General features: G+C 46.1%; 1 protein-coding gene across 8 annotated transcripts in view; it reads right to left on the reverse strand.

Moving 5' to 3' along the window:
- The window catches only part of ZNF462 (zinc finger protein 462), a 141,551-nt gene that overhangs the window by 26,184 nt on the left and 102,350 nt on the right, over positions 1–13,017 (reverse strand). For all 8 annotated transcript variants that reach the window (XR_009051304.1, XM_057721481.1, XM_057721482.1 and 5 more), the window contains exons 8-9: positions 9,142–9,409; positions 7,100–7,236 (exon numbers count right to left, since the gene is read on the reverse strand). Coding sequence is in view for 7 of the 8 variants with exons in the window: in XM_057721481.1 (XP_057577464.1) it covers positions 7,100–7,236; positions 9,142–9,409 (405 nt within the window). In the remaining variant the exon portion in view is untranslated. The remainder of the gene's footprint in view (positions 1–7,099; positions 7,237–9,141; positions 9,410–13,017) is intronic.

Here is a 13,017-nt window from a genome sequence, read left to right on the forward strand (position 1 = left end):
GCGTGGACACCAGCCATGAGCAAGCTGGTGCCCACGGCACGAGATGCGGGTGCAGGGTGAAGCAAGGGGACCAGCCCCCACATCCTACAACTCGGGAGTTCACAGGAAGTGTTGACATGAACTTTTCTGGCACCTTCCTTGAGACTTGCACCCCCCACTCTCTTGCTCTCTGTGTTTGTTCCTGATTTATACTTTGTCATTTCTACGGCTTCCCCTTTCCTTCTTTGGCTCTGGCCTGTCCTGTCTGCCCTGGTTCTGTCGACCTCCGTGGAGATGGAGAACAGCTGGCTATAATTTCCTGCATAATGATGCCTCCAACACCTTGAAGACAGTCATTCAGTCGCCCTCCAGTCTTCTCCTCTCCCCCATAAATAATCGGTTCTTTCAAACATTTTTTTTTTTTAATAGGTCTCCTTTTCAATTCCTCTACCACTTTGGTTAGTTTTCTTTGCAGTTTCCTATTTCACTATGTGTGTCTAAGTACATTTTGCACAAAGTCAGGAGCACTCGGAATAATACCTTGGAGGTGAAATAATAACAATGAACGGGAATGGCTGCTCCCATTGATTACGGGCTCACTATGTTTCAAGCATGGTTAGGTGTTCAAGCCTCTCGGCTACTTTTTATTCTCACAACGCCCTGCAAAGTCAGTCTGATTTTCTTCAGTGGAAATTGAGAACAGATCAGTTAAGCTACTTCCTCAAAGTGGATCCTCTAGTTCAGCACAAAGTGTGACCTGGGAGCCCGGGTGCACTGACCTTCACCCGCACCCTCCGCTGTCCCTCCTGAAAAGAGCTCTCAGGGCACGTCCAATCTGTATGCCACGCACTGCTCAGCCTGCCTTTTATTCCTAATAGTTCAAAATTGCAAACGCTATCGGTGTCTAAGGCAACCATTTCTATCTGAATTTCTTTCAAATATCTTCTGGATTTCATAAAAGGTCGTTTCGTGCTGACTTATTCTGAAAGGTAAGACTTCCCATTTCCAAACTAAGACATTACCTACATCCCAAGTCTCTTAGTTATATGGATGTTAATTTTAGAAACAAGTTAACTTTTTTTTCCCTTTCTACAAACAGGGCTAACATGACCAAGATAAAAAACAAGACAGACTCTGAAAGGCAGGCGAAGGATGGACTGCGTTTTCTGAATGAGGTTATTCATGGTGGAGGCCAGTGGAGGACATAAAGTGGGGGACTGGAATGTTTCCAGGTAGGACCTGAGCCCTGTCTTGGCTACAGAAGCTCAGCGCTTGGGGCTTTTTCTACGGGGGCAGTGACAACTGTGGGTCTTTTCTTGACTTCACACCTCTCGAAATTACCTTGGGTAAGAAATCAAGACCTGAATCACACTCATTGTGACTCAGCTTCCAGCACTGGCTACAAAAATATTATGACTTCACCAGCTCGACTGCAAGATAGATTGTGTCTCTCATCTCCTCATACTCAAAAGATGGCTTAGCGCTGCAGCTGGAAAGAAAACCCAAGAGGCTCCAGCCCGGAGCAGCACCACACTGAAGCTCGTGGGCGCTAAGGTTTACCAAGAGCCCGGAAGTGTGTGCCGGGTGGAAAAATCTGCAAAATCGCAACTACCAAGGAGGGAGGGGGGTCACTTCTGCTCGAAACAGTGAAAAACCACATCACTGTGGAGCCCAGAATCACCAAGTAAAAGTTCTTCCTGAAAGGCAGACCACAACACACATGGGTTTCCTCCCCACAATGTGCCAGCCTACTTGAAGCCGGGGGAGATTTGGAAGTCATTCACGCCAACAAACTCTGAATGCAGGTTACCATGGTAGAGGGCCGAGACCCTCTCTGGGCCAAACCAAAGGTCCACCTGTTACTCTCTCTCGGCCAAACAACTGACAAAGGCTGAGCACTAGAAAGCCACCATCCACAAATACAACCATAAATAGACACACATAAACATAAGCACAACAGCTCCTGTAAGAAGTTTTTTTTTTTTTTTTTTTTTTTTTTGGCACACAGGCTTAGTTGCTCCGTGGCATGTGGGATCTTCCTAGAGCTGGGATCGAACCCATGACCTCTGCATTGGCAGGCAGATTCTTAACCACTGCGCCACCTAGGAAGCCCCTGTAAGAAGTTTTGACATTAGCCAGGCTACCACCCTCAAGCCAGAAAGAGCTGGGAACCGCACTTCTTATTCTACAGGCAAAAGTATGTGATGGGGATGAAGGGAACATGTAAGCTCACTGAATAAAATGAAAGACCGTCAATCTCACTGTACATTTCTTTTTCTCAAGAAAAATGATACTGATCAGATAAATTAGGGGAGATTAATTCCGTTCCAAAAAGATACCCATCTGTGGGGTTCAGTTATATTTAGCATTTATATATGTATTGAGGTTACAGGCTGGGAAACAGAAACTTTAAGTTAATACGACAACTTGAGACCAGTCTCAGTGAGTACAGAGCTCCATAATTATAATGTAAATATTTGGCAAAACTGTCTCATGCCTATAATTCAATCTGTGCCCAATTTTTCAGGTTTGCTCTAGGTAGACAAGGGACATCCACGCAAAGCAATGCATGAGGCACTGTGCTTCCGACGGTGGTAAGAACTCAGTGGGAATGTACTCCTGAAACTATGTACTCCCTTATTCACTGTCTCTCTTGCCACTAAAGTTCAAGCTCCTTCAGTGCCCAAACCTTGCCTGACTCTTCCTGGCTGTATCCTTAGAGCTTAAAGCAATGCTAGCGTATGGTGGGTGTTCAATGTTTGTGGCATGAAGGAAAACCCACCAAACCTGCTACCACCAACCTTCTCCTTGAAACAAAAGTCTCAGAGCTTAATTTTTCTCCGGTTAAACTTGTCCAGTCATGGTCAGCCTCACTGAAAGTTGACCTGACCTACGTTCACAGTTCTTCAAAGAGGTGGGTCTATAATCCTTGGCTTCAATCTTTGCTAAATTAGAATTCACAAATGTCTCATCAGTACCCCAGCTTCCCATCTGTCTACCCGAGTAACGTTCCACTCCTACGTTGGTACCCAAGCCGTCCTTAATTTGGCTGGAATATACTTTTCTAGCCTTGCTTCCTATTCCCTTCAGGACAGTCTACCACCACCCTGTAAACACGTGGTTTGTTAAAAATTTCCTTCCATTCTATAGTGAGTCAAATGGTGTCCTCAGAAATGTATGTCCACCTGGCCCCACAGAATGTGACCCATTGAGACATGAGGTCTTTGCAAGTTAGTCAAGACAAGGTCAAGATGAGGCCATACTGGATTAGGGTGGGCTCTAAAGCTGGTGTTCTTATAAGAAAAGGAGCGGGCGCGCACGCGCACGCGCGCACACACACACACACACACACACACGCACAGAGAAAGGCCATGTGCAGAAGGAGGCAGGGACTGGAGTGATGGGGCTATAAGGCAAGGGATGCCGAGGAAAGTCGGGAGCCAACAGCAGCAGGGGAGAGCCGAGGGAGGATCCTCCCCTGGTACCTTCAGGGGGAGCGCAGCACTACGAACACCTGGATTTCAGATGTCTAGGCTCCAAAGTGGAAAGAAAACACATTTTTGTTAAGTCCCGCAGATAACGAATACACCCCCCCCCCAAGTCTCCTCTGTCTGTTGAAATGTTATCATAGATCAGTTTGAAAGCCACCCCCTCCACCACCTTTCTCCACCCCAAACAGAAATATATCTGCCCCTGTGAATCTCCTAGATACTTATCACTCACTATCTTACATACACTCACATGCCTCATCTCCTTGAAGAGAGCAGACTGGGTCTCATGTACCCCATCTTAACCCAAAGAACCCGGCATGGCACGGCCTGGAACAAGCACATACTAAATGTTTGCTGAACGCACGGACAAGCAGCATGCTGTCTTCTGCCACAGCCAATGTAAGTCCACGGCTCTTTCTCATTCACATTTCCCAGGAGTGAAATGGCTTCTCTTTCCCTTCCTCCATATTTAAATAGAGCAATTTGTCTGGACAAAAAGCTAAGGAGACTCTATTCTTGCAAACAGCAGCTCAGTCTCAGGGCCAGTTCAGAAGTTGTTTTCCTTGCCTTTCATTCCAAGTATTTTAATTTAAGGTCTCAGAAAGATCTCATACTGCAGGCCCTAGAGACCAAAAATGTTTATTCACCCACAGAGTAAGAAGAGCACAGGTGCAGAAAGAGCCACATCTTGTTACTTTGAGATCAGCCTCAACTCACAATGGCCAGGCAGACACCCAACCTGTGTCTTCACTTGTCAGGCCCAGCTTCCCACAGAGCTGCCATTTTGAGTTGAGATGGACAGCAAAGCCAGGCCAGGACGCAGATGGCAGACACGCTGGCCCAAAGCACCCTGCCCCCTGCGGCTCAGCGGTCCTCATCTCTGACCTCCGGCCTCCAAATCACTCCATCCTCAGACCCAGATGCCACAGCCATGAGAATGCTCAACAGAGCAATAGCAACCACCTTCCCAAGGATGAGACAGTGACGCCTGGTGGGCATAGGCATGGGCTCGGGGTCAGACGAGCCTGGGTTCAGATCCCAGCTGGGTCACTTATTAGTCACCTGACCTTAGGTAAGATGTTCAGTCTTTCTGAACTTGTTTTGTTCCCTGCTGTCAAGGATAACGGTAATACTCACCACTTATGATTTTGTGGAAATTCCATAAAATGACTCATTGGAAAGCACTTAGCACAGCAGCTGGTACCTAATAAGCTCTCAGTAATAGTAACAGTAATTGTTGCTGCCGTGGATATTGTCATTATTACCACCCATCCTCAAGTGCTCGTGTTCATCCCATTGTGCACTCTCTGACCCTGATGAGGACAGTAATGTACATACCCTGATGCCTCTTTTAAAATAAATCATCTCCATAAATAAAGAGAAGAGACTGTAAGTAACCAGTGACAGGCAATGCGATGGATGGGTCATGGGATCGGAGGACTGGGTTGACCGTTTCCTGGATGGGGGACTTTGGTTAAACTTACTTCAGCCCTCATGGGCTCAGGGGACTCACCACCGTATCCAGGGTGGGGACAGTATGCACTACATCCTACACGGTCCCCTTCAGGAGAGCCCACCGGAGAACCTCCTTTCAGGTTCCAGCATCTCAGAGTCCTGAACAAAATTTCAGAAATCTAACAAACACTCTAAATCCAATTGATTCCATTTGTCTCTCCTACTGTGGGCTGCAGTCCCGGGGCTGAGACCACAGCCCGCTGCTAACACACGCACAGCACCTCGTGGCAGACACCGAGTACCAAACTCTAGGTGAGCTTTTGCCTACTTTCACCCACTTTCTCCTTATTCTGTATTTGCCCCAGTCTCCTCATTTGTTTTTAATCCTATAGTTCTGCATGAGTATCTTTAAGATACCTTAAATCCTTTGTGAAATGACCATACATAATTACACTAAATCAAAGAAAAAGTAGTTTTTTCAAGCTTCACGTACATAAAACAGGACTATGGGTCATAGTATTGTCCCTCCCAGTGGGGCTAGACGATGAAGTGACCGTGTGTGAGAAGCACCGGGTCAGGTGTGGCGTGCTCCAGGCATTAGTGTTTCTCTCTCTCTGCCTGCCCGTTTCTTGAATTCTCAGCTCAGAGAAGGAAAGTCATCCAGTGCATTAAGCATCAAGGCTCTGATCCCACCAGGCAGCAACATGGACAAGAGAGGGAATCCACCGCTGAAGTGGGGTCTCACCAATTCTGTCTGCTCTAACGTAGCACAACGTGTCGCCTCGCCCCAAGCAGTGGGGGCACAGAGCCACCAACACACATGGCCAGGGGACTGGAAGCCAGGTGACTGAGGCAGCACACCAGGAGGGACCACCAGGAAGGGAGCACCCGGGCCAGGAATCCCTGCCCAAACGTTCCTGCATGGCTTCCCTCAGCTTGCAGGTGGATGTCCTCGCCAGCAGGTATCTCACATCTCATGAACATCCCCAGGGAGGAGGAGGCATTGAGGGTGCTGAGGGTTGAGTCCTCCACGGAGTTTGCAGCAGACGCAGGTGACATGTCACAAAACATTGCAGCCAAAGGCAGCAGCTCTGGGGAAATGCTGGACACTTTGAAAATGCACCTCCCAATACCCAGCATTTCAGAGTAACATCTCAGCAGGACAGAAGACACTTGTTGCTTTTGAGTCACACATGGCAAAAACTGAAAAGCTTTCCCAGGTTATAGCCAAAGGAAGGAAGAGAGGCAGGAAGAGGAAGAAAAGAAGGGAGGGAGGAAGGGAGGGAAGGAAGAAGAGATGGAAAGGTCAGTAGGTGGAAATAGCAAGAGAGACTGGCAACGGGTACTCTAGTCATGTTTTTCCATCCACCTCTGGCTTGAATCTCTTCCGGACAAAGTAGCTTTTACATAAACATATTTTTTCTTCCAGTGCAGAAGGGGCCTGTTGTTTAACAGTGTTTTAATTGGCCAGCAGTAAACTCAACTCAAAGAAAAAAACAAAGAGGACCTAAAAGACATATCCCAGCTTATCAAAGGAACCAACGTTTATGCAACACCCAGGATGCATCCACATGGAATACACTAGACACTCAACACGCCACCTCGGAGGCAAAATCATCACCTCTTTTTAAGGAGAGAGAAGTTTTTAAACACAGGGGACTTTAAGGCTAGAATTTAAACCCAGAGTCTATGGGTTTTCTAACATATATCAGGCCACATTTACGAATTTTTCCCTCTCCATCCATTTCAAGGGAAATTCCACATTCTGCTTTGGAAATCATTCTGGGCTTCGTCCAAAGAACTGCTTACAACCACAGAGCTCTCTGCCTTCACCCACCCACTCTGCGTCTCATTCAATCCTTCCTTAGCAAGGTCGTGAGAGGAGAGGATTCAGGATATAAAAATCCCTCTCTCGGGGAAGCCCTGCAGAAGTGTTCACTGCGGAATGCATCACCTTCGCCTCCTTCCAGGTGGAGGAAATCCTCTCAGCAGGAAGACGTTTTTACTCTGTTGGCTGTCACTGGGGTGATCGCTGTGATTTCTTGCGGGGAGATAAGGTAAGGAACAAGGGGCTGAGGCAAAGGTGCCGCTGCCACCTTGCGATGTCTTCCCTCTAATGCTACCCGAGCCACCCTTCCCCCTGCACCCCAAGAAAACCGGGCTGGGCAGGTTACCTCGGTGCAGCACGATGTGGTCAATCATGTTGCGCTTGTATTTGGTGTGATAGAGGCAGAGAGGACAGCGGAGATCTTTGGGGCCCTCCTCAGGGACCGCCGAATGCCCGGCTTCCACGTGCATAGTAAAAGCTGATCTGGGAGGGAGGGGGGAGAGAGGCAACGAGTGTGACCAAGAAGCTTCTCACTCACATCCCCCTGCCGGCAACCCTACTACAGAGACACCCCACCTGGGGGGCCAAAACTATAGTCATTCACTGTGTTTGCTGACTACAAGTTCCCTGGTCACTCGTGCAATAACTGAGCACTGTCATGCCACGGTAACTTCTTTTGGGAAATTTTGCTGCTTACTTGCGCTGTGGGCCTAGTGTGAAAAGAAAGAAACAGACTCCCAATTTTATTCTTGAAAATTAGAAGTTGCTTGTTAAAAATATAAAACAGAATCCCTACGAGAATATATTTCTCATCAAGCTCAGGAGAGGGACTATTTTAAAGCTGGGATGATTTATCAGCTGCCCCGGTGACTCTTCCCAAGGAACGGGGGAGGGCAGGTTGGTTAGGAAGCCAGGATGGTTGATGACCACGTAAAGGAAACTCAAAGCTGTTGTACCAGCTCGAAGGCGGACGATACCACTGCCTCCCCCTCCTCCATCCTTTTCAAAACCTCAAAATTTACAAAGCCTTAAATGTCTCATAAAAATGGATGAAACCAAGAGTTTAATGGGCAAGGTCCCCTTCTTATTAACCCCAGTGCCTCTCTCTGGGGAAACATGTACACCTGTCAGTGGGCCCTTGTTATCTTGGTCCTTTTCGCCTTCTCTCAGTTCTAAGGTCACATACATATTTATCTAAAAAACAACTGAACCACATTAATAGTCAGAGATGTAACACATTTTCCATTAAATCCCAACAACTAAGATGGTGGTGGAAAAGAGACTTGTTTTTCTATCAATTCATGTTTCTTGTGGAGCATGCAGCCCCTCTCGCCAGCCTCTCTGTGTGGAGTGTGTACTGAAGTACTGGAGTGACCTAAAGCCCAGGCCCTGATGGCAGCGGGAGCAGATGATAATAGCTTTATATCTGTACTATAGCATCTAATCTGATATTATTATACTAGCTTTCTGTCTATGATACGATAACACTTATTAGTGTTTCCTTTGTGCCAAGCACTATGCTAAGCACTTTATGGCTTCAGTTTTGTTTTTTTTTTCTCCTCACAAAAGCCCTACAAGGTAGGTACTATTATTATCTTTATTTTACAGATAAGGAACCAGAGACACAGAGAGGCTTAGTAATTTGTCCAAAGTCACACAGCCAGTAAGTGGCAAAGCTGGAGTTCAAGCCCAGGTAGTCAGGCTCCACGTTCTACACTCATAACCACGAACCTAAATGGTGTCTCCCAGGATATCCAGATAGCCCAGGATACCTGTCTCACAAGAGTTTAGATTAAATGATAGAAAGCATCCCAATCTTTGTCATACACAGGAGCAAAGGTGACTCTGGGTTATCTTTTTTCTAGATTGTTCAAGTTTAGTCTTCCCAGTGTGGAGTCTTGGTTCTCAGGGTATCTTTCAATAATATGATCTTAAGAAATAAGGATTCTCTACAAGGGTACCAGGGGCATCACTACTGCTAGATGTTTTCCCTTGAGTTTGATTTTGCTTCCAAGAAGATTTTTTTTTCCCCCAAAGACAAGTAAAAGGTTGGGGTGGGGTGGGAGGATAGTTTTCCAAAGGGAAAACACTCACTGCTTCACGCACAGGGTCAGGATCCTTTGCTGTGATCTCACACTCCTTGGGTGCCCATTTGTTCTGATTTTTAAACCCATTTGTTCTGATATAGCGCTTCATCTCTTCCCCAAACCCCAAAAGCAGTCTTCTGGAACTAGCCTCCTTTAGTGAACATTAGACCCAACCCCTTCATCATCCCACAGGCAGGGCCTCCCTTGAGCTCTAGATTGGAGAATGTAAGGGAAGAGTGTGGTGAGGGGTGGAGCAGGTGCAGCCACCTTGTTTCTCAAGGCTGTTCCTCATGCCACTTACTTAAAGCCTGTGTAAAAGGAGCAGTCTTTGCACTTGAAGAGCTTCTTTCCACCATGCTTGTCCCTGTAATGGCGCCTGATGCTCTGGATGTAGCCAGAGGAGAATTCACAGAATTCGCAGTGAAGAACAGCTTCCGTTTTCTGCTCAGCACCCCCCGCAGCCCCAGAAAGAGGCACGGGGCTAACACGGCTGTTGTTTCTCGCCAGAGCAGCGGACTGATAGTGGTTCAACTGCTGCTGAACATCTGGAGGCTCGGAGTAGGACGAGTCTGTGGACAGACGGGGGAGAATGACACCAGACACAGAGAACACAGTGGAAATCTGACACTTGAAAACCCCCGACATTAGTTTTGAGCCTTTTTTTAAACAGGTTAACTATGATCCCAGCTTTCATCTTCATTTACATTCTACAACACATCGCTAGGGAAAGGCAGGTAGGGAGGAAGCATCACTTCCTTTAATCTGACTTTGAGGGTTCATGGCATTTAAAAATAAAATTCTGAGGTTAAAGGTTTCAAAGTGAAGGAAGAAAGTAAACTGTTTTTTAAAGGAAACTGCAGCGTGGCAACAGGCTGCCAGAGAATACCCGTCCTTGTAGGTGAGATAAATAAACCCGCATCATGTACACAGGCGTCCACACAAGAAAGGAAAGTAGAAGATGCAGTATCTCCTCCTTTGCAGCCCAGAATTATTCAAGCCAACCGGAAAAAAAAAAAAAAAAACCTAACAGAAATGCTCAAGCACATGGCACTCACGAATATAAAAATGTTTTATGCCTTCACTGTCAAGTGATTTAAATTTTAAAATATAAAAATCCAATAGTGTTCTCCAGGAATGGATGTTTAAAGCTTAGTCAGCATTAAGATGGAGATTTATTCATAAATCCCATTAAAATGAAATTCCAAACAAGTTTCCCTGAAAGGTATTTGAAAGTTTGCAACTCGGAGGAAAATGTCGGAAGTGACAGGCACAAATCTTAAGCCTGTGAAGCTCCAATGGCAGGTGGTGGGGAAATCTGATGTAGACGGGAGGTGGGAAAATCTCAGTTTCTTCTTTAACTAATAATTTTTTTAAGATTTTTTTTTTTTTTTAAAGAGAGAAAGTGGGGAAAAAAAAAAAAAAAAGGTCTTGAACCTTTTCCCAACACACCACCCTGAATGTTGAGGTCAGGAATTCACCAACATTGTCACCAACACTGTCACCAACATTGTCCTGTATAACCTACGGCTGCCCATCAATGACACAAATGGAGTCTGTGAATCCCACACAGATGAATTTCAGTGTAACTTTCCTTGAAAAGAAAACAAAGGGCTCTTTTCTTAAGCCTTTCAAAAAGCAGGGGGGAAACGGGACAGAAACTGTACCAGCCTCCTCCTGATTTGATGGACACTTAATTTTCTAAAGCATGATTCCCCCAGGCGGGACATGCGGGGGCTCTGTAAAACCCACATTTGATGAAACTGGTACCATCCATCCCATCGGCCTCTTTGAAAAGAAAAACAAAACCAGAGCAGCTTCTCTTATTGTGGGGCCACCTCCTGTCTTCAGAACACTAAAATACCTCTCCTTCTGGTTTTCCTCCTCCCCCTCCTCAATTCGTATTCCTCAGGATTGAGGAAAAAACCCCTTTGGAAATTGTAAACAAACCTGCCACACACACACAAATAAAACAAAAGGAAACTTGAACAATATCTCCGAGCCTCCATGGGTTCATTACCAGGTGTAAACTGAAGACAAAGGAAGAAAGAAATGACACAACTGAATTCATTTCACCCGATTCTTTTTATCTCCCTTTTCTTTATTCCTCGACCCCAGCCGATGAACCCACTCAGGATCACAATAAGGCAATTGTCAACTTCTCATTCTTTCCTTCAATAGCAGGTTTGTTTACCATTTCATGGATTGTTCGAGATGTTTCTGTTTAAGCTCTCAAGACTAGTTTCTGCTTAAGACACACACACAAAGCAGCACAAAGCACACTGGCCGCCTCCCTTGTTAACAGGGACTGGAGCTGCTGGGTAAGCACTGCCACGCCAGTACCCCGGCCAGCCCCGCCCTCTCGGCAGTGTGGGTCCTGCTTTGCTCTTGGCTCTACAGGAAAGAAAGTCTGGGGCCAACGAGGCCAAAGTCAGGTCCGACTGCCCTGAGCTGTTGACCATCTACAAATCTACCCAGACACCAAAACTAAGGAACAGTGCATTTCTCAATAAGCAGCCCCTACTGCCTCCAAGACTCATCACCCACCTCAGTGAGGCCAACAGCTTAGCACGGTTGCTGGCAGTCACCTCAGACACAAGGCACTGGACAGCTTCCATCCCTTTATCACAAAATTACAAAGTGACTCCTAATCAGAAGATAAACCAGGTCAATCTGTCTCCCCGACCTTCTGCCCCCCACCCCCCCAGCCTAGCACATGCACAACTTTCTTAGATGAACTCCCCCAAGGGAAAGGAGTGTGATGAGAGACATTTTTCTTGTTTCTAGGGCCTATGACAGATCACTCCACCCATCTCAAAAAACGAATTCTCAATTTTAACATCAGTACTTCTATGTGATATGAAACTTGAAGAAATAAAAATGCAAGAAGTCGTGGAGAAAGCATTCCAAGAAAGGAAAGCTCATCACCCTTCTCAAATGGCAGTGTGAAAAGAACAGCTGTATGTATCTGTGTCATAAAATCCTTCTTTCCTGGTTAAAATCAGATGGAGGGCTTACTTACAGAAAGAAGCAAATCCCGCCACTTAGGATACATTTGAAATAATGCCCAGGTGACAACTTTTTGGGTCTTCTGAGAGCTTTACTGTTCTCTCTGGTGCCAAGATACACTCTTCCTCGCTCTCACTTGGAGTTTGTGAATAATGTACAATTTTAGCACTTCAGGCACTAAAGTGACAAAGATGTGAGTGTGTCTGATACCACTGATCCTAAAAAAGCCCACTTGCTGAGCTACATAAAATCCCAGTTTGTTCATGAGGCTCAGCCAGAAGAGAAGTGGGTGGTTTTGCGCCCAGGTCAGAAAGACAAACAGATTGTTAGCAGTGAAGGGCATGTCACATAAGTTAAAAATCATCATCAAGACTCTTTTCTTTCATTCCGGGCTTAAGGAAAGGAAAGGAAAAACACTCTGTGCTTGGAGAGCCCGACCTGTGGTCACAGGAACACACAACAGCTAAAGCACAGGAGTGTGAATCCAGAGGGGAAACTCTGTACCCAGCTGCAGGTCACACAGATTACATCTTTACCCCATGAATGGCCAGGAATATCTACGATGGAACCAACAGCAAAGAGGACGTTGGTCCATCCATTCTTAACCCATCCCGGAGATGTGCAGCCTCAGAAGAGAGTGTCAGTCTCTGATGTGTGACTTTTGTGCAAAGTTTTGGAAATTAAATTTTGATGTTTAATTGCAGTTATAGAATAAATTTAAGCTGTAGGGAGCAATCCATTTTGTAAACTGTCTATAATAGGAAGATGATTTTACAAAAGCAGGATCACACTAGAACTGTAGCACGTATGGCCACAGTGCTTCTAGGTGTGGGTGTGGACGTTACTGAACAGCCAATAACGAATTCTCACCACTACGGTGTCCGGTGTAGATTCTCATCCCAATTTCACTGAGGAGGTGGCAGGGGCTGAGAATGGTTGACCACACACCTGCTGCGAGGCACAGGCAGGATCTGAAGAAAGATCTGCCTGACTCCCAAGTCTTACTCTTGTCTATCAGGCATCTGACTGCATGGGTGGGCCTCCGGGGTCCCGCAATGCAAGTCAGAAGAACAGGAAAGAACATCCAAGTGTTCCATCGGCAATAAACACAGAGCAGAGAAGAGAGAGAGAAGTTGGTAGTAAGGCTGAAATAGCTGAGGAAGTAATATCA

This window comes from Hippopotamus amphibius, chromosome 2, assembly GCF_030028045.1.
Source record: "Hippopotamus amphibius kiboko isolate mHipAmp2 chromosome 2, mHipAmp2.hap2, whole genome shotgun sequence".
Lineage (NCBI taxonomy): Eukaryota > Metazoa > Chordata > Mammalia > Artiodactyla > Hippopotamidae > Hippopotamus > Hippopotamus amphibius.